General features: G+C 37.8%; 1 protein-coding gene and 1 long non-coding RNA gene across 6 annotated transcripts in view; one reads left to right on the top strand and one right to left on the bottom strand.

Annotated features, from left to right (window-relative positions):
* Nucleotides 1-192: 192 nt before the first annotated feature.
* Nucleotides 193-20,026, top strand: part of LOC111270066 (uncharacterized) — a 22,259-nt gene continuing 2,425 nt past the window's right edge. The window contains exons 1-4 of one of the 4 annotated variants that reach the window (XR_015314839.1): nucleotides 216-762; nucleotides 2,709-2,939; nucleotides 8,228-8,402; nucleotides 8,840-9,778. This is a non-coding gene — a long non-coding RNA (uncharacterized LOC111270066). Of the gene's footprint in view, nucleotides 2,940-8,227; nucleotides 8,403-8,839; nucleotides 9,779-20,026 lie in introns of those variants that run through there. The other 3 variants (XR_002686118.2, XR_002686119.2, XR_015314838.1) reach the window with 3 other exon arrangements.
* Nucleotides 3,913-11,970, bottom strand: LOC111270065 (multiple inositol polyphosphate phosphatase 1). Of its 2 annotated transcripts, XR_002686117.2 has the most exons (11): nucleotides 11,846-11,970; nucleotides 11,359-11,675; nucleotides 10,994-11,122; nucleotides 10,777-10,869; nucleotides 10,261-10,460; nucleotides 9,877-10,045; nucleotides 7,431-7,635; nucleotides 6,471-6,595; nucleotides 6,012-6,110; nucleotides 5,434-5,684; nucleotides 3,913-4,228 (listed from the first exon to the last, which is right to left on the bottom strand). XR_002686117.2 is itself a non-coding variant. In XM_022850068.2 (10 exons), the coding sequence occupies exons 2-10, from the start codon at nucleotides 11,591-11,593 to the stop codon at nucleotides 5,488-5,490; spliced, it is 1,452 nt and encodes a 483-aa protein (XP_022705803.1). In that variant the 5' UTR covers nucleotides 11,594-11,675; nucleotides 11,846-11,970; the 3' UTR covers nucleotides 3,913-5,487. The 2 variants fall into 2 exon arrangements, 1 of the variants encoding a protein (XP_022705803.1); XM_022850068.2 differs by having other exon boundaries at nucleotides 3,913-5,684.

Raw genomic sequence — 20,026 nt, 5'->3', positions numbered from 1 at the left:
AGTTATGTATGTGATAGGTTTGAGGAAAAGCATCATAATGAAACGCACGTATGTTCTATTAAAAAAAATGATATTTGTCGATTTATGATCACTGGCCTGAAAGGAGCTTATATATATATATATATTTTTTTTTTTTTTTAATAGAACATACTTGCGTTTCATTATGATGCTTTTCCTTAAATCTATCACATACATAACTACTATTTTTCATTCCTGTTGGTGAGCTCAAATAGTCCTCGATACTTCAAAATAAATAGACAATGTAATAGTAATAATAATAACGAATGCCATCATTATTATATCTATTCCGCATTCAGTGGATAGGCTAAGTTTATATCTCAACAAACATCATACTTAAGTCATGGTTGATTGATCATCACAGGTTATTTCTAGAGTTTGGTGATAATATCATCATCAATACATAACGTGCAAGAGGTAGTTAATAGTCGATAACTTGTGATAAGTTTGTCCTGGAAGAGACTGTGATGCATCTTTTTTGTGCTAGTAAGGTACTATTGTGGCCTGTCACAGTCAATTTTCGATTTATCCATTGATGTCAAAATTGTTACCTTCCTCGATTTGGCTGTTATTTGCTACAACGGGCGTCTTCAAGAACACCTTGAAAAATAGCTGACAACTCTGTAGATTTACAAATTTCGATTTTGCTTATTTTTCCAGGTATTACACTGCGAGTGGTCGAATTGCGATATTATTCAACAAAAATTTGCGGTTCACTACGGATATCAACAACAGCATTTTTTCGTATGCTTTCTCGTTTAAAGCGGTTAATTTGGATTCTTGTATTGCGATGTTTCTTCCTCAATATAAAGAATGATGACAAAGAAGTCTAGCCTTAGGTTCCAGTGATCGCAGGGTTTGGCCTTGTGCCACTTATCAACTTCTGACGTAACCCACATGTATCGTACACAAAATTATATTGCTTTTGACAATAATCGGTGGCACTGCTGCGGCAAGAAACTCGAAAACATACAAGACATGTAGTCGATAACAGGATCTAGTAAACAGATAGGAAAAGTGGAGAACAGAAAAGACCCATCTGATATAGTAAAAAGCAGTCACAGAAAATACGATTAGAATTCTGGCCTAAAAGCTCGTTTAGTCGTAGCTCTGTGTACATTTAAAAAAATCTTAAGAGGCGTCGTGTGCCTCCCTAAAATAAGACTGTTTAGGACGTTAGTATCTATAGGGGATGAAACGCCCAGAGCTCCATTAAAATCAAGGTGCGCTAACTTTCCCATAAGGCTCATCGAAGTTATAATGAAAAAGGTTAGCATTATTTAACTCGTCACTACATACCAATAGTTTGGTTTACCGTATATATATATATATATATAATATATATATACATATGCAGAATAAACAGGGCCGTTGTTTTACAGTGTACGTTAAGGTACGGATAGCGCAGATCCAGCGAGCGAGAAGTTTACGTACGGTGTTATTTATTAAATTTTTATAGATCTTTTCAGATACATGTCCATATAGACGAGCTAAAGACAAAAACTGATATACAATAAACTGCAAGCTAATAAACGATATCCACATATGTCGGAATATTAACTGCACCAGATAGTGATGGTAAATCTACAATTTTACTCCAGGTATGTTAGTACCTACAGTACAACTCTAACCTGAGAACTTTAACTAAGAAAAACGGTATATTTTTTTTAGGAGAATGTAGATTACAGTCTTCTAACGGATAAAGCCGGAGCAGTTGTACTAGCAAAGTTTTTTTGAGTATACAAACCTTTATTTATTAGGCTGTAGCAAGCGAATCCATTGTACACTGACACTGTATACCTTTGGAGCTAGTTGGACTAAAGTGATGATTCATACCCTTGTCCCAGCGCTATGGCAACTTCTGAGGAGTTATCCACCTACCATTTGCGTCGCCATTCGTAATATCTCTATATAGCATTTTTAGAAGTTAATCGATATTGGGATATTCTTGACCACCAATGGCCCATTTTAGAGCACGAAAAAGCTCCGTAATGCAGAGGAAAAAGCGGGTTGAAGCCAACGTTAGATATTCCTTTAATTAATCCAGTGAATAATTATTGCACGGCGGTGAAGTCTGGTTCTACTATCAAGTAAGCAGCTTTAGATTGTCGTGTCAACGTTCTACGTACTACTCCGGCTTTATCCGTTGTACCGTGTGTAAATAACGCACTGCTAAACTGTGATCTGCACACTCTTATAAAGTATATCGCTTTTCTTGCATTTATAATCCTTGAGGGATTCAAGATAACAGGCTGCACTAAGTGTTCCATTTTCGGTGAGTGTCTTATAGTAGCCAACGCCTCTGGTATCCACTGTGAGTACTGGCATCATCTTACGTTCAAACCTATGCGTGCATTGCCCCCAAACTCGATTCTTCTGTTGCGCCATTCTCTCTCGCTTGGTCTTTCTCTCCGCTTAGCGGTAGAGGTTGAACCATCTTTCGTCAATGGCGACCGTATGTTCAAAACGAATTTTTTTGTTAATTAAAGTTCTAATTACTGCACACTACAGGCACCTTCAACTGACCTGAAGTTAATTCAGGAACCAATTATTTACATTGTTCCCGTTTTTTGAGTATTTAAATTTTGTGACATGTGAAATGCCAATTTTCACCGACAAAATGTTTATAATGTATGCTCTGATGTCATAGAAAGCTTTTTGTTTTCCTTCTGAATTGATCTATTTTGCAGAAAACTTAACCGGTTTTTACTCACCGTTTACCAGTGACCAGAGTATTTATCAGTGAAATTTCGTCTGCTGGTGGTTACCAAATATCAAGCCCGCCGGATTCAGTTGTCATAAGCTACTATTTATAACTGGTGCTATGATACGGTAAACGGAAAATAGCACCCAAGGGGACGAGATCGCTGCATGTGAAAATCAGGCGTGTATACTTATCAAGCACTATGGTGTCGTATTTGGTAAGCAAACAGAGAGACAAGGAATAACAGCAGCAGCAAGAATTTATTTAGGTCCCAATAAGCAACCGATTCCAGTACATTTTGCCTAAGTACACGAAGACTAAAAACTAAAAAAATGCTCTGATTATTATGAATTTATAAGCAAATGACTAATTAGATTGATGTGTATGTACGTACTACGAAGCCTCGTATACTCGTTATTGTCGTAGGTACGGTTACATGTAGGAAATAACCAGTAGAAATATTTCCATCCTATTAAAACAGTGGCGTGTTATTTTAAGATCAAAACTTTTTGCTGAGATTGCAACCTGGTGACAGACATTTTTATACAACATCGCTTTCTTAATAATGGCTTATACGCCTCACAGATACTCTATGTCCGAGTAAACACGCTTCGAAATATATGTGATCGAGTTACTATAGCTGTTTCGCAAAGCTTTGATGCCTTCAAACAGGATACTTGCTTTGATGCAAGTATCCTGTTTGAAAATTAATGTTTGAAAAATGAAACTGGCAGTTTGCCTTTTGCCAGACACAAAGCAACTCTTCAGTGTTTTTGTATCCTCCGAATAAACTCTTCAACGTTATCATCAACCCCAACTATGATTTGTGACGAATGGGAAAGCTTCACGAGACAAGTAACTGCTTTCTACCTGAAATGATTTCCTTCGTTTGTCTTGTATGCGTATTACTCAGCGAATTAATTTATCGAGGATGGTAGGAGGGAAATCCTTGTGCGGCATAATAGATCCATTACGATTTTCTCATCTGTTTCATTGACCACTAGAATACTCGTTTAGGGAAGTTGAAGTCAACTTCTAAGTAAAGCTAAGTAAAGCCCCTAATTCAAGTTCCAGTTAGGTGCTAATTAGTTGTGAAATAGACGCCGCAATATATTGTTTTTTGCTACGGCTAGCATCCTTTTAAGCTGAGCTAGAATAACTCTCCTTTAACTCGAAATACGACAACAGGCTCAATTTCCATATCGTTTTATTGGCTTATACATACATGATATGTCATTGTACGCATTACAGACGATACGACTATACATTTTACTCAAATGACGCTAGTTACATTAAGTGCAGCAGTTGCCAATTGCAGACGAGACATAAAGGCTCCGTACGATGGGAGTGTTGTGATGCTTTCGATTTGAGGTCCGGCCATATATATCCGTAGAAATCATACATAGTAGTATATTAGTGTTCGTTACTATATGTACGTTTCGACGCGGTGATATCGGCGACTGCCTTTAGCGACACGTACGTGTTGGAGACATCTTACCCAATCCGCTGGGTCGATATGTGTACATGAAATGTGTTAAAATATATATGCAATACCAAAATCGGAGAAGTAAAAGAAACGATACTCACCTTCAAAACAAACTGCTTCTCAAGAGCAGAAGGTCGGTATTAAAGGGCGGCTTGTTCGCCAGTAAGAGCAAATGACGTCCTAGGCTTTTCGACTCAACTCGTAGCTCATGCGTCGCAATCTCAACGCGATAGCCGTCCTCATTGACTGCATAATTCACTGTCCGTAAGCTGTTTACGCTCGATAGAGCTAGAAGCGGTAGCAAGCTTCTTTATAGAAGGCTGCATTAATTCCCTCGAATTAATTGTAAGCTTATTTTATTGCCCTTCTTTGAGCCGCTTGGACATTAAGCGTGAGGTCACTGGCGTGCAGTGTATGCAAATACATGTACGTGCTTTGCGGGAGTATATACGTTAGAAGATTGGTGAAATTAGTAAAGTCCTGTTAGGTGTATTTTTTTTTCATACTCGAGGGGTACTGTTTGCCGGGAAATCGTAAGAGGACTCGATCTGAGTCCTCTTACGATTTCGCGGTACTGCAGGATAATGATCACACCATGGTGCCGTATGATATTTGCTTGTGTTAGGTGCAACACAACTAAATCTCTGCATGATTGAGACTTACCACAATTACAAATTACTGTAGTTCTGAGTGCCTAAAACTTATCGGCAATCCGGTAACTTTGATACGACTGCGACAATGGTCATTAAAATAGATGTTAACGTGCAACTTCCTGGAATCGCTAACAGGCGTAGTTCGTCTAGTAAAAATGTCTTGCAGTAAAGTGGAATCCAAAATAAAAGTTTGAAACGATCTAATGCATTTTTTTTAATATAGAATACGGCTGTCTTTTATTTAAATTCTATATATTAGTTTTAAATATACCCATCTAAAATTTCCATTGTTCAAAGTTTATGCACTGTTAGCGTTCAAAAACACTAATAACAATAATATGCTAATTAGTAAAGTCCGTCAGGGTGTTCTCAGTATTACCTCTGTTGACAACTGGGCACTCACCCTTCATTTTCAACACTAACTGAATAATTTAGCTCTGACATGTTGCAGTTCGAACAGCACTACAAGCCTTTCCAATACCTTTACTTCGAAGTAATTAAAACTGCCTGTGGAAAATTTCGTACACTTTGACCGTGCTCTGTATCGTACAAAGAACGAGGCACATACTCACGCATTTGTATCGTAGTTGCCTTTTTTAACTTTTGACCGTAGTGCTTTTATTTGCCTAAGCGTCCTCCCAATGTGTATCGGGCCATTTTTCATAAATGGCACTAGGCGTGCATATCTTATTGATATCGCAATTTTTGACACGATACTTCGAGTAAAATTCGCGCAGATCACAAAGGAAGTCGTTCGCATGATACGCACATCGTGGAAGCTTGACAGGTTTTTCATTCAACAGGCTAAGCACCTTGTACGTCTCTGAAAAAATAAGAGACCGTAATCATAATTATAGCATTTTCTAAGCAGGTATAAATAAGTCAAGTTTTCGATAACGCCCTTAGCTGAATTATACTAAATATTCGAAAGGTTGCAATATCGAAGCCATTTAAGAAACAGTGAAAATAAAGAAGCTACTTTATGTTTCTTAAATAATTTGCGTGAAACCGTCTGTTTTCCTTGGTCATAAATTGTTATATAGCCAAAAAAAAATCGTCAACGTCTCTCTTCCTTAGCGATACAGGTATTCTGCGCTGTTTACGTTATGCGTTAGTTCCCTGCGCTATATCAATAACATTATAAAATTACCTCCGCATTGAAAAAGAATGAAGACCAACTGAGCGCTGTACGGCGAGAATGTAGAATCACGCCAAATCCTGTTTCTGACCTCTTTCGTACAGTACCCATCTGGAAAAAGCATGCACACTATAGTTTCTATTGAGAGAAAAGCCCATGTTATGGTACGTTGGCTTAAAATGGTCGTTACTTTAGCAGTGGCATCTCGAAAAACTGTCCGTCATGTTTACAAGTATGTTACAAGTTGTCCGTATCGGAATGCCATAGTTTATAAATCACACGAAGCGTTAGAGCTTCATCGAAAAAATACATTTGTCTTATATGTTGTGACTGATAGAGGTGTATTGTTAGGGCAGGGACGAGAATAATTTCGAAATGAACATTCCCTTTAGAGAGAGAATAGGTGTAAGTCGACGAAGTTAATGTTTTAGAATATAGTGCGCAGCGATGCTTATCGAAATATCGTCTTACCTGCCGTTAATCGATCATCACCGATGAAGAGATCAAACGAGCCAAGTAGCTTCTTGAAATCGCGCGAATGTGTGAAGTATAGCACCGACTTGTAATGGTGTTCTTTCGGTTTATTCGCAGCATCGCTGACAAATAACGTATTTGTAAAATGAGTATTTGAGAATCATCTATGCAATTCAAGATTAAATCAGATGCTTTTCTTACGAACATTTATCACATTATCATTCTGGATCTGTTTACTTGAGAAGGCTACGGGCTAGACTCAAAAGGGGAAGCTTTAAATTGAGGCGTTTATTATTTGTCAAGATTCTACGAAACGTACTGTTTGTGCTTATTAGATCACGTAACAGTGAATAATCGTAGCTACGGGAAAAAAACCGTAAGCGTAGTAATTAACCATAGTAAGAGTCACCAGTAGTCATATGATCCTAATTTGGTATCATTTTCTTCATCAATATTTTTGAATATTTCTTTGCACTAGGACTATTGGTTGATTTAAGCGGAGTTTGCTAAATCCAGTCTGTAGAGCTTCTACAATAGCAGCACGTAAGCAAGCACACAGAGGCTGGTTTGTACGAAGCGTTTCAAGCCTACCTAGGTTTTCATATCGTCTTTGCCAAGTCTTATTATTATGTTAACAAATAATATGATTAGAAACCTAAAAAATTAATTTGCGCTTTCTGCGCGAAACGTTCTCATGCTTATTCTCACCCGAATCGGTTTCTGAGATGTTAATGTTGCACATTTCCTTGATACATTTTTCGGATTATCTAGAGTATCAGAAAAACTTAAATGATTCGAACTATAAAAACAAGGTTCGTTGGGGCACGGAAATCTTCCATACGTTTTGGGCACATTGTGTTTACTTGGGACAACGATAATTAGGTTAAGCTATATCTAAGTAGTAGACACACGATTAACTATTCTAATTAGTCAAAACAAATGGTTGTATGTACTTACTTGAAAAGCTGAGTGACCTCATTGACAACAGGACATCCCATTTTAGGATTAAGAGGTCTGCCATAGCCATCCTTGTAAAAGTCATAAATGTCATCATCATATTCAGAGACCAATAAGTCATCGCTGGAGAATACCGCACACCACGGCGATTTTCCATACGCCGCATAAGACAACGCACATTCGATGGCAATCAGATTAGCTTCATCTAATGACACAGTGAAGACAAATATTCAGGTGTCTTACAATTATCTTACTATATGCGCAGAATATAATATTCTAAATTAGGCCATGACTCAACTACATACTAGAGTATCATCTGGACTTCGTGTAGTAATAATAAACACACATAAAATTTTATGTATATATATATATATATATATATATATATATACGTTTAATATTGAACGTAATTCTAATAATATTAGGGTGTCCGGAGCTATTTAGTGGGGCAGAAACTAGAATCATTCAATTCTGCACCACTAGCAGACAACAAGCGGAATGTTTACATAAAGTTTTCGATTATCTACGACCATACGCCAACTGGGTGTCATCAAGTAACAATGAGTCCCGGGGTAATGCTATGACCTAGTGGCGAAAATTAACGTTTAGTAGTGAAACAAGTTTTTTAAAGATGAGAAAGTAGAATTCACTGAAGAACGATGAAAACACTGGGCAAGGAGGCCTTCAGCGAAATTAATCAGTTAATTTTTAACTGACACAATCAGTGTAATGGTGCAATCTTATTGAAAGTGGGAATTGCGCGGTTGAAAACTAGACACGAGGTGACCATATTTCAGAATCTCAAGGGGAAGAACAAGCAGCTGCGATCACGGAAGGTTTTGGGTAAAACAGCATGGAGAATACGATCCCTTAACTGCGGCTTACTGTGGAATTCCTGAAAACGCGCTTTGTATACTGCTAACAAGAACATTAAAGATGAGGAGGAGAGCCAAAAGATGGGTTTCTCACAAGGTAAGTTCCAGACAGATCGCAACGCTATCTTGTACTCTAGAGACATTTTGCAAAACGATTACCAGTAAAAGTCTGCTTGAATGACGAGGCGTGAAGCAGTCTATTCCGACTACCAGACCAAAGTTAATATATAAGATCGGCGCTGAACAGAAGAAAAAATTATTTCCACAACAGTACGAAACAGATCCGGGCGTAAACTGATGCTAACACGCGCAATGGAAATCAGGATTAATTGTCATCACAAGATATTATCGGAAAACAAGTATGCCGACAGGCATCTCAAATTAAAAAGTTCCACAGAGGTGTAGCAACAGCACATGATACAACTGCGTCATGTTACACTCCAATTACGGCCTCGATCAAGGTAAGGGGGTCTAAGCACGGCTTTAGCTTCCAAATTTTGAGATCTAAGTTCATGTAATTTCGATTACTTCCAGTTGTCCGCGCCCTAAAGATGGCTACAGGTGGCGCAACGATTCTTACCAGTCTTTTGTCAAGCAAGCCATCGATAACAAGGCCAGTTATGGTAATGCCTATCACAAATACACAACTTATAAGCAGTTTCCCGAGTGCCGACCTTACTGGATAAACAATAGAGGGGAGCAGGCCTAGCATAAACCAAAACATCATTGTCTTGTGAGAGAGTTGGAAAACTTGTAAAGCTTCCCTAAATAGCCCCAGACAACTTAATAATATTATTTTCGCGAAAACTAAATTGAACTCCTGGTTTTGTAACATGAACTCTGTATTTGCAATGAGAAAATTATACCTGAGCAGTTCTATAATAAACGAAAAATGGATTGGTAAAGATATAACATTCTCCAGCAAGCTAATGTTCATGGAGTATTTGGTTGCTCTATCTTAGCTGTTATAAAAGTAATACCGGTTTATGTTTAATTTGTCGATGGCTGGTGATCAAGGATTGCTTATATATAGCTGGAAAGCTTTGTTTTTTTACTTGCAGTAATACTGTCATAGTTTTATCTAGATCTCAAAATTTCAACCGTTTTAAACTGAGATTCCTTTTGGTGAATATTCTAAAGCTTAGATATCTAGGTCAATATAATAGTTATCCTCTGTTAAAAAGTGGCTTAAAACAATGTTCGTTGCACTCGAAAATTGCCATTTTTGAACTGGGCAAATGTATTTTTTTGCCTAACATTCTACTCCGAATTTCTTCGGCAGATTTCTAAGTGCAAGACAAATAAGCGTCGTTAAAAGTGTCCGTCTTTTGACGCTGAAGATATCAATGATTCGAGTCAGAAACTGAGATAAAATTTTACGATAAATAAAATAATGGCAAGGACATTATGTAGTAAAGAACGAAAAAAACGTTTAATAAAGACATCATTACTTCCATAACAATATCAACTTAATTACAGCCCTTCTTTGTGAAGCTACAGCTATTACTTGTCCTGAATAATACTATTAGGTCTGATTCATTAAGTGGGTATTCCGCAGTTCAGATACTTACGATAGCTGAGTTCTTTATCTTCAATGCCGAGAGTAGTTTGTAGATTTCTGAGAAATCTCTGAACTATAAGCGACCTCCGGAACTTTTCCGGTTCTTCAAACAGCTCTCGTTTTGGTTTAGTGTGATTGGGCCACAGTTTTCGTTCGCAATTTTTATGAAATGAAACCAGCTGAAGTTAACGGAAATGACCACATTAATAAGTAACTACGCCTAAACCTTCAAAGGGGGTGTCTCGAACAGTAGCGCATCTGTACATTATGTAGCCTCCTGCTTATATTTTGATAGAAACTATTTTCAGCTTCATATAGCACAGTAGTGTCGTACTTCTTTCTAAAACGAATTAATACATTCTCTTCAGTATTTGACTAATGAAAGCGTAAGTACCTCTATATCACCTGGTGGGTACTCAATTTTGGAAAGCTCCTCTTTATCGAATATGACTTGAAGGAATGCCTGAAGCGTCTGGTTCGTGCGCTCGCGATCCGAATAACCAAGTTTATAGTCCTGGTCGGAATAAACCGGTGGGAAGAGGCTGGGGAACATCTTCTTGAAACGTTCGGCGATCATGCTAGTGTCAGTACTTCCTACAACAAGTTATGCCTCATTTAAATTCCCCGTTTCGGATTAGCAGTTATAGACCTAGTTTATATTTTTCAAACAACAGTGGCGTCGGCCTCAAATAACCATGGAATCTGATTACCTGTGCGGGTATCTATTGGTGATAAGGTAATGGATCTCAAAATCCAACCTCTCAGTGAACTTAAAATGGTCCAACTTAATTGCAGATTATATAGTTTAAATGTAAACTGCTCTACATAGTGGAACAATAGAATGATTTCACTGTATAAATCAAAAAATGTCATTGCTCACGCAAGAAAAACGTGCGCACAGTTAGCTCACCTTGTCTCGTCTCTTGTGCTGCATCATTGAACTTATATCTTTGCTCCCAATGACGAAGTTCTTCAATATCCTTTTTGCACAACTTCGTCTTGCCTGTAAACACATACGCAACGAATAATTGAAGTTAATTAGGTTCATGTTTTGGATAGGATTTTAAGGTTTTTTAGAGATCGTCTGCTAGTTTGCCAGCTTCGGTGAGGTAGCCCTTATTTCTGACCTTGATCTGCAGCTTCTAGAGTCCAGTTTCGAACTCGATGAAGAATTTCGCTCATGTTTACGAGGTCAACGAAATCAGGAAATCGGACGCTGTGTCGAGCATACATGTATAACATGACTGGCTGACAACCTGGCACAAAGTAAATAGAAGACACACTTGCTTTACCGCAATTTCGCATCTAGTTCCCTGAGTATTTAATGTTTGCTTGTGTATTTACAAACATTTCATGAAAAACCTAGATTAGCATCAAAGATAGTCCAACCTGCTATTGCATACTTCGAATGCTTAACACGTACGGAAATTCGTAAATGACATCTTTTTTCGAACTCGTGCAATTTAAATTCAAAGAAAACTTTTCTAAACACCTGGAATAGTGTACTCGCTGGCGTTCGTATCGTTGAGCCCAGTTAAGTATGCATAATCTGTTTTGGTAGCGTACCAACGGTGCTGATCACTTGGATGCTCCGTGTAGCACATCATAGAACCATTGCGTTCAGGATAGCATGACGCTTCCTCTTTTGTGACAAAAAGAGCTATCGGAACTGCGACGGGGATGGCTACGATAACCAATGCAGCCAGCATCACTAAAATGCGCTTCATTATTGGTAGGCCCTTTTAAACGCCGTTGATCTGAACGTGTAGTCCTCAACACATCTATATCTGCTATTGAAAACTGCCCTCACTGTAACAGAGATTTAAAAGTTACGACTGATGAGGCAGCACATTACGACATTGGATCTCTTAACAAACAGATGTCAGGTTCCTTTATGTGCAGATTACTTAGACATTGACTCATTGAAGTTATCAAAAGATCATCAAAATTAGCTCATTGGAAAAACCGATCTGCCATACCACAGCGAATGTTGCCTCCTGCATATGGCGTCCACTGCGAAGTTCGACGGCAGAGTGTCCAATGGTAAATCTGCCCTCAGATTCAGGCGGGGCATAATATCATGATTGTGTGCTGGGATAAGGAGGAAGAGCTTTTTAAAGCGTCAAGAGCCATTAGCGCTGCCATTTTATGACTCTCTAGCAAATTCTGCTTAAAGTGTACCCGTTCTCAAAATAGGTAGACAAGGTCACGACCCTTGTACTTGACTTTTCTATAATTCTGTAGCATAACTATACGTATGATTATTTCCAGCCATTCGTAACGGCTTTTTGAGAGTCAGAGAGAGCTGTAGGGATCGACCATTACTTATCCCATAATATTTGAAGCTCATTCACTAATAATAGAAAGATGCTCCCTTCGCTATAGGTGTTAATTTTCATAGAGGCGTAGATGAAAATTAATTGTATTTTTCTAATAGTCAATTGCGAGAGTTTACTTGCACATAAATATGTTTAATTAAAATGTTATTAAACTAAATTGAAATTTAAAAAAATTAATGTCCATTCAATCAGTACCTCAGAGAATGGCAATATAACGAGTTAAAATAGCTTCAAAAGATGCATAGGACTCCGAATATTTAGGGTAACAACAGTATTTTGTTAGAAATTCGCCGCCAAACCATCATTTCTATGAGTGCTTGCACCGTTAGGTAAATCAGCACATTTGATTAGTACGCTTTTAGCTACCGCGGCACAAAAGATGGAGCGGATGTAGTAGACTGAATGCTAAACGGTAGTTATTCTCAAGTTTAAAGATCAATGTAAATCTTTTCAGAACTAAAATTTACTAATATATAAGTTATATATTTTAAAAAAGAGGCAAAAAAACATTCGAGAATTGATGTTAAAAACTCGTGTTCTCACATAGACTTATCGTCGATGAGCTTTGCAGAAGCACAAAACGTGCTCTTATTTTTGTTTAATCAGCTGAACGTTGTGCTCAAAAACAGTAAATATTTCAATTATTTTATTATTAAATATATCAAAAACAGTAACACTATTTCTAATTAAGTAATTACATAACATCGCAAGTTCTTACAGAAAGGAAAGAGTCCATGGCTTAAAAAGCGGAGAACTCGTTTCAGATTCTATCCATTTAGAATCGAGTTCGTTTAACTATAAGCGGTTAGGCCTATGTAAGAATCGTGTATCATGGAAATGCTAGGTTTTATCGGTAACACCTCGATCGTTAAAGAGTGTCTTCTGCCCCTTGTTGATAAGTCAAGTCTCAAACACACCTATGTTCATCAACGGATGGGCATTCTATGAACATGAAAAAAAACATTAAGCAATATACTATTTTGTTTAGGATGTTGCCAAATGCACGCTGTGCAAACTCAATCAAACGCTGCCACCGGATGGTTACGGTGGAGATCGCTCTGGTTAAAAATGTTGCCGAATGATCATATCAGGCCATACGTAAAATTTCATCGTGTGAGAGGCTATTGGTACGACATTATTTCGCCAAATCTTTTTTTCCCTGAAAATTTGGATTAACAACAGTAGATTTCACTTGGAGGAGGAGACAGGATTCCCATGCATCGCCATCTCGCTTTTAGACTCGTAAATACAAGCTTGTCATACAGTAGTCAGTCTCCGAGAAAAGCTTCTGCAACGAAGTGGATCTGCGGGTCGACGAATAGAACTTTCGGAGTCAAAAGTGAGGGAATGAAGTAGTTTTCGAATATCCCCTCTAAGCGCGGCACGGAGGGCCGTAGGGGTGGCAGTAATGCAGAAACGCTAACTTGATGTGACGCTGTTGCGTATGATCAACGAAACGAATGTAGTACAAAGTATATGCGCAATTTCGAATAAGCAAGCCATCCGAAAAAGCATAAAGACTCCCACGAGTTGCCTATGTATATTGTTAATCACGCTAGTTGCTTCCTGAAACACCTATTAAGTACTAACATTACAGCAGTCCTTACAGGCAAGTTATATTACACTTTGAGCGTCGATCCCAGAAACAGATATGGCTCGGGACTCGCCTAAGCGTTTGGAGCATCTAAAATAAGCCGACCATGTCTATCGAATTTATTTTCGTATGCCCTCTTCCGACAACAGCAGCCGCTGATAAGGAAACGATTTGCAGCGAACGAATTACAAGCTACGAGAAAAGGCGGTCGAAGATTTGACTAAGTTGAAAAATTCTTCTATTTGTATTTCAACATTGGCTTTCATCACTTAATATGTAGGTTAGCATCGCATTGACACGCCTCAGGCTGAATCATTGTAGCGTTGTGTAGCTTATCGTCCACGCCATAGAGAACGATGGTTTCATGCGCGCCAGGCGTTTTTTCTGCAACAAACGATATGACAAGAGTCGTCGATAACGGACACTGTCCACAGATGCCGGGTTTATGGTCATACTTTTCTCATCCATAAAAATTATCCGTAAAGCGTTTTATTGGGTCCGTGAACAAGTAGACGAATTTTAGTAGACCTTCCGTTTAACGTCGGTAGTATTTAGAATCCGCTAAAACAGGTTCTTTCCGATGCCCACGTGGAACTTCGAACGTGCACAGAGTCCATCTGGCTTATACGTTGCGTTGATGAGGCGTTTGTGTTTCACGAAAGGGGCTACCGGTCGGCTAAGGAGCAGTATTGCCGGCAGTCTCTAATGAATGTTTGCCGTATTCTTCTATGCTTCGTGCTACAGCTTTTAACGAAACGCTTCTCTTCAAATGGACTTGTGGCTACGTAGCTAAATAGATGCTAGTAAAACAGTTTACTCCAACCGAATATGACCCTAATACTTAGCTCTATTTTCCTTAAATTACATTCATGGACCGTAGCGTTAACTATTGTTAGCGGTCAGCTGCTAAAAAATTATTACGTCGTTTTTAGGAATCCGCATGTTTATATGCGTCGTTTTTCAATTGCTTTCATGTATGTATCTTCACTAAAATTTAATAGTAAATTATTCAGGATGCGACAGAACCTAAGTTCACTACTGGAAGCTCGAATAGGCTTTGTTATTCGGTACGTTTTGAGCAGTAATGATATCTGGCCCTGCAAACGCGCCAGCTACCACAGTTGGGCCCAGCACTTCCAATTGCTAATATCTGCATTATTCGATTTGCGATGATCAGTTATTTTTTTCGGACATGGCGGGTAAGGGGATGGACTATGAAGCCTGTGTAAAGTTCCCGAAGTTTAACTGGTTACCTTAAATTGGCAGCAACTTTACGGTGTTTACATTACGGCAAGTATCACAAAAGACAATTCACTTTTGACTCGTGGGAGCTTTGTTTATTCGCTTCAAACCAGTCTTCAACAATTGCGTGACGAAGGAAGCACTTTTTTCGGAAAGAGCAGATTTAGCAGTACATTGTCCATGGAGCAGAAAAGCTTTCCCTGGCTTTCCCTTTCTTCTGCACTTGAAGAATTTCGCTGTATTGACCGGTTCTATCGGTATTTTGTTGACTGCTTTGCTGATCAGAATATTCTGAGTTAGAAGCCTTATCGTACTGATTATATAGGACCGCAACACGGAGAAGGAATAAGAGTCTAATCTGCACTTCAAGTGACCCCACGCTGGGGAGCGAGTATCCAGAAGACAATTCTTTTAGTTTTCCTTTGGCAACGTTTAGATCACACATAGAACTATCTTCGGGAGTAGTGCGAGGCTGAAAAGATATATCTAGACAATTTTCGGAAGCCAATGAGCAATTAGCAAACCGCTCTAATATGGGCCAGAGGAATTTCTTCCCCAAGAAACTCTTTTTGCTGTTTATTCGTTACTTACAAGGACAATTTTTCCTCATAAATATTACTAGCAGCGCTATCGCGATCGATATTGTCCTCAGGTTCTACGGTTTGGGAAGTGATAAATTTACTTATAATGTGTATATATATATATACATACATATGCCAACTCACGCGCTTTTCCTTTGAATGACTGCTTAGTAAATAAGGTTTATAGAATCGTCAACGAACAGATAAATTCCAAATAGATGTTCACTAATAGTGTACTATGAGGGGACAAATAATTTTTATGTATCAGTGATGAGGAGGAGTTCGTACAACATAAATAATTTTGCGCCCAGTAACAAAACGACAATGACTCATTATTTTCAAATTCTCGTTGTATCAACTATATGTATATATATATATATATATCCCATAGTCAATACGCATAACTATGAAAACCATATTTTCCATTTCTTATATATTACAAAATCGTCTTCCTTTCAGATTCGCATTTATTAAATGACCTTCGTATTCGAGGTGTCTATAGCCAGAAACTGGACCACTCCCCCGTGTAAACCTTGAAGCAATTTTCTTCATATTGTATTATGTATGTAAATAAATGGGGAGCTTGTAGAATACTTTGTGAAGTGCGGCTGAAAAATGTTTGACATCACGAGGTCATCTGATTGTTTATGCGAAAAGCTTTCACAAATGATCCCAGCAATAGCGTCGAGACGGGCTTCACTTTTGTGGGACTTTTGGACCTTGCAACAGAATCATTGTGAATTACTTTATGTATAGATTAACTTTGTCATGCATCATATACAAGTTAGGTATCATATAAAACATTGTTGACATGCCGCATTTAGGCAAACATAAATAAGGTAAAAAAATATGGCTGTTAATAGAGGCTCCATCGCAATGAAAATGTTAATATTTTTGTGGCCTATAAGGAACTACCGATGTTCATAAATAATTTATATATATATATATATATATATAAAGTAAATAGAATACAAAACCGATAAACGTTAACTATCGCATTTATCTGCTCGAAATGCTGTGACCAACAAATAAATCAGTATATCATTAGCCGTGCATACTTGAGTGAAAACACCTCCATCAAGACTTCACAACGAAGAACGAACTTCAAGTCGCATATTAGTCGCACTATAGATGCGACGTGCCGTATTCACACTGTGTCACTAGTTTTTTTTCTAGATGTGTCATTACCCTACAACCAGTAAATCATTTCGCTCATGTTTCAACACACTACGCCATCTTGGAAATAGTCTATTTTATTTAGAGATACGCCTTGCATTAAGACTGTAAAATGATTTTGTGACTTCATTTTCACATAACGATGATTATCGACGATTGCAGTGCCACTAAAGCCCTCGTCCACCAAGGCTGACAGCCTCCGTCGGTACGACAGATCCGTTTCCTTACCGGTCCTCACATCTAAAAATCTTCATGGATAATCTTTAACAGTCGCCAAAACTTTCAAAGCCTAGCTCGGATTTCGCGAGCATCATTCCTGCTTTTTTTTTACTATTTTTTATTTTTGTAAAATTCTCTAGGGTTGACGACAATCTAATTATTATAATAGAAATTTTACCCACTCTTGTCACCTCCATCCACCGTTTGGTGGGTACACCAATAATTACTTCGACATAAATCAACTGTTTGTCGTCGTGTGAATAAGTTATCAGGTATAGTTTGAATATTCTTGCTTTTATGGATAGACCTTAATATAGGCCGACTAAGGGTCAATTACGTCCCAATGTCGGTATGAGAATTCCACAGGTTCATTATAGCTATTCAAGTGATTTGAAGGTACTTTAGCTCGTATAATACTCAAATACTAATTTATGGGATCTGACTACTCTCTGTTCCTTAAAGATTATGATACTTATCTAATTGATAACGGATGACGAAACTAACTATATCGGAGTGATCCATGATAGCCGAAATCTATTAGTTTTTCTAAATTAAAAAAAAATAAAAGGCTATGATATGGAAAGAAAACGATAGTTTAGAATGCTATTGATGATGCTTCATAACTGCGGGTAGCTTGAATGTGGTATTACAATGTGGCCGACAATCGGTAATAGCGAAGATACGTCGGATTCTATGAACTCTAAGGACAGACCGAACCTAGCTTGTGTTCGATGCATAATACTTAGAGCTGATCAAATAGTCAATTTGGAAGTAAGGCCAATGGACTAAGCTGTAACCATAATTTTATCCGATAGATACTGCGTAGAACAATCATTTCAAATTTCGTAGATTTTTCTATTTTTTTTAGACTTGCTCCTTGTCTTTCGGTGGTTATGACTGTGCCCTGTCTTTTGTGCAATGCATCGGACGCAGTCTAACTTATTTTTTTATTACGTATACATACTGAAAGCACATAGGGCAGATCAAGAGCGCCTTTTAACGTAGCATTAATAGAGTAATATTTCGTAGAATCCCCTTTCGTTCTGATTTCAAGAGAGATACGGCTCGGAAGTGAATTTTACAACGGTTCAGTGCCATTTTTACTCATTATCGACTATGTTCTTCAGTGTAACTTGTTCCGGGCTTTTGGCCTGATTTCAGTCTTCTGCTACCAGAAATTTTATGCAAAGATGGCGTAGGATCAACCTACTCAATCCAAAAATGTATGGATGGTTTGGATTGAAAATTTCCGACGGGAACGCCTATTTTGCAATGGACTTCAGCGAAAAATGGTGCCGAGTACACGAACTCTTCAAACCTCTCTTTTGAAGCGCGGATAGAGCACACTTAGTAACTGTGCACTGGCTATCACACAGAACTTCTCTTTGTTAGTCAAGGTGTAACTGCAGCCTATTGACTTTATGCGGATATCTATAAAATGGTGGTCTAATCAAAACTACCTATTATGGGAACGTTTAGTGCATTTATCATTGTTTATTATTTCTCCTAGATCTGAAAATTAATATTTTAGAATATCGTGTGCCTAATATTTTGTTACTCAGTCCACGTGCTATGTCTCGGGTTTTAGTGAACAGATTTTCATGAAATTTTAAGGGATTATCACTAAATATTGGAAACTAAAAACTGTACTCCTACTAGCCGGTATCAGAATTTTTAAAATGAAGCAATTTTGATATAAAGGGTGCAGTTCCAGTATCATTTGGGTTAGTCCACGCTGTGAATATTTTAAGCATTGCTAGGTAGGGGAAGCCTCTGGGAACAGTTTCAGGCAAAGCCCATTTAGGTAATTCTCATTGCATGGTAGACTTAAAGCAAATCATATCAAGGCTTTTATCTGAATAGTATTTTTGAAATAATCAAACCACGGGGTGTTCCATAAGATACTAATTTAAACGTTTAATGTATTCCGATTTTTCTATTACCTTAGTTTTCTAGTTTGGCTTTATAATGTTGACGAAACATTTGGTCCTTTAATCGTGCATACGTATAGTACATAAATTAACTGTGATCCGTCCGTAACAGCATTTATTGAGTGTCACCGAAAAAGTTCCTGTCATAGATTTTGTTTTGAGCATCGCACTCGTTAAATTCACAGAAATCTTAACTTCTTTTTAAGCGCTGCGTTCATGTTTATGTAATATTGGTGTATTGTTTATTATATGTTTAAATATGCTCTGTTACATGGAGCAGATTCATACCCACAAAATAATAACTTAATTTCTAATTTATACTCATGTGCTTGCGTGCCTTCCAACTGTAGAAAAACTATGCAAGTGCAGAATAAGGCACACTTATCTAGTTTATAAAGTTTGTGTTACATATACATTTATAGCTGAACTAACAAGCTAATTACTCCTTCCGAACGCTGCGGTGAGTTCAAGACAAACATTGGTACTTTTCTGCTGACAATTGAACCCGATAGTTACTCGTACAGGATCGTCAACTGCACACTCCTTACAAGTGAAATAATATTGTGGTTGCAATATTCGTATGTTTCAAAGACTTCTACATTTCAACATTTTATCGATTTCAAATGAGACGTTTAAAGCGTCCGCTGGAAATTCGTCATGGGATCGACCATAAGCCCTAAAGTGGGCGCATATTCGAAACCGATGCCGTTATTATTTTTACTCACTGTATTATAGATCTGCAATTAAGATCGATTTACAGTAGCCATCCGTTGACATATCGAGATGTTCCTAGTTTGTATCTGAAGACCATCAGCTTGTCCTTCCCTCGATATAAAAGTAACAGCTTGTCTAAGCAGAACTGCTTTTACAGCATAGTCGAGCATGAAAGTCTTTTGTTCTGGCTGATTTTCTCTGAAAGTGTCAACGCTATTCGATCACTAATTGCGTTTTGAGAATGAGGATATTATTAAAGAAATAACCTTTCAATCCCAAGGAACAGATTCTCCATAATTTGTTGTTTTAGGATTTTCCAAATGTATGTTTATTTATATACAACTTAACTAAATTAAAATTTATA

Source organism: Varroa jacobsoni, unplaced genomic scaffold, assembly GCF_002532875.2.
Source record: "Varroa jacobsoni isolate VJ856 unplaced genomic scaffold, vjacob_1.0 scaffold_1441, whole genome shotgun sequence".
Taxonomy (NCBI): domain Eukaryota; kingdom Metazoa; phylum Arthropoda; class Arachnida; order Mesostigmata; family Varroidae; genus Varroa; species Varroa jacobsoni.
This window is presented reverse-complemented; position numbering and strand designations above follow the sequence as displayed.

Excerpts from the sequence above, each read along its gene's own strand:
- LOC111270065 (XM_022850068.2), bottom strand. The coding sequence starts at position 11,593 with ATGAAGCGCATTTTAGTGATGCTGGCTGCATTGGTTATCGTAGCCATC. Across the intron at positions 10,870-10,993 it reads TCTAGAAGCTGCAGATCAAG|GCAAGACGAAGTTGTGCAAA; the intron begins GTCAGAAATAAG and ends ATGTGTTTACAG. Across the intron at positions 6,596-7,430 it reads GAGGTCACTCAGCTTTTCAA|CGATGCTGCGAATAAACCGA; the intron begins GTAAGTACATAC and ends GTTATTTGTCAG.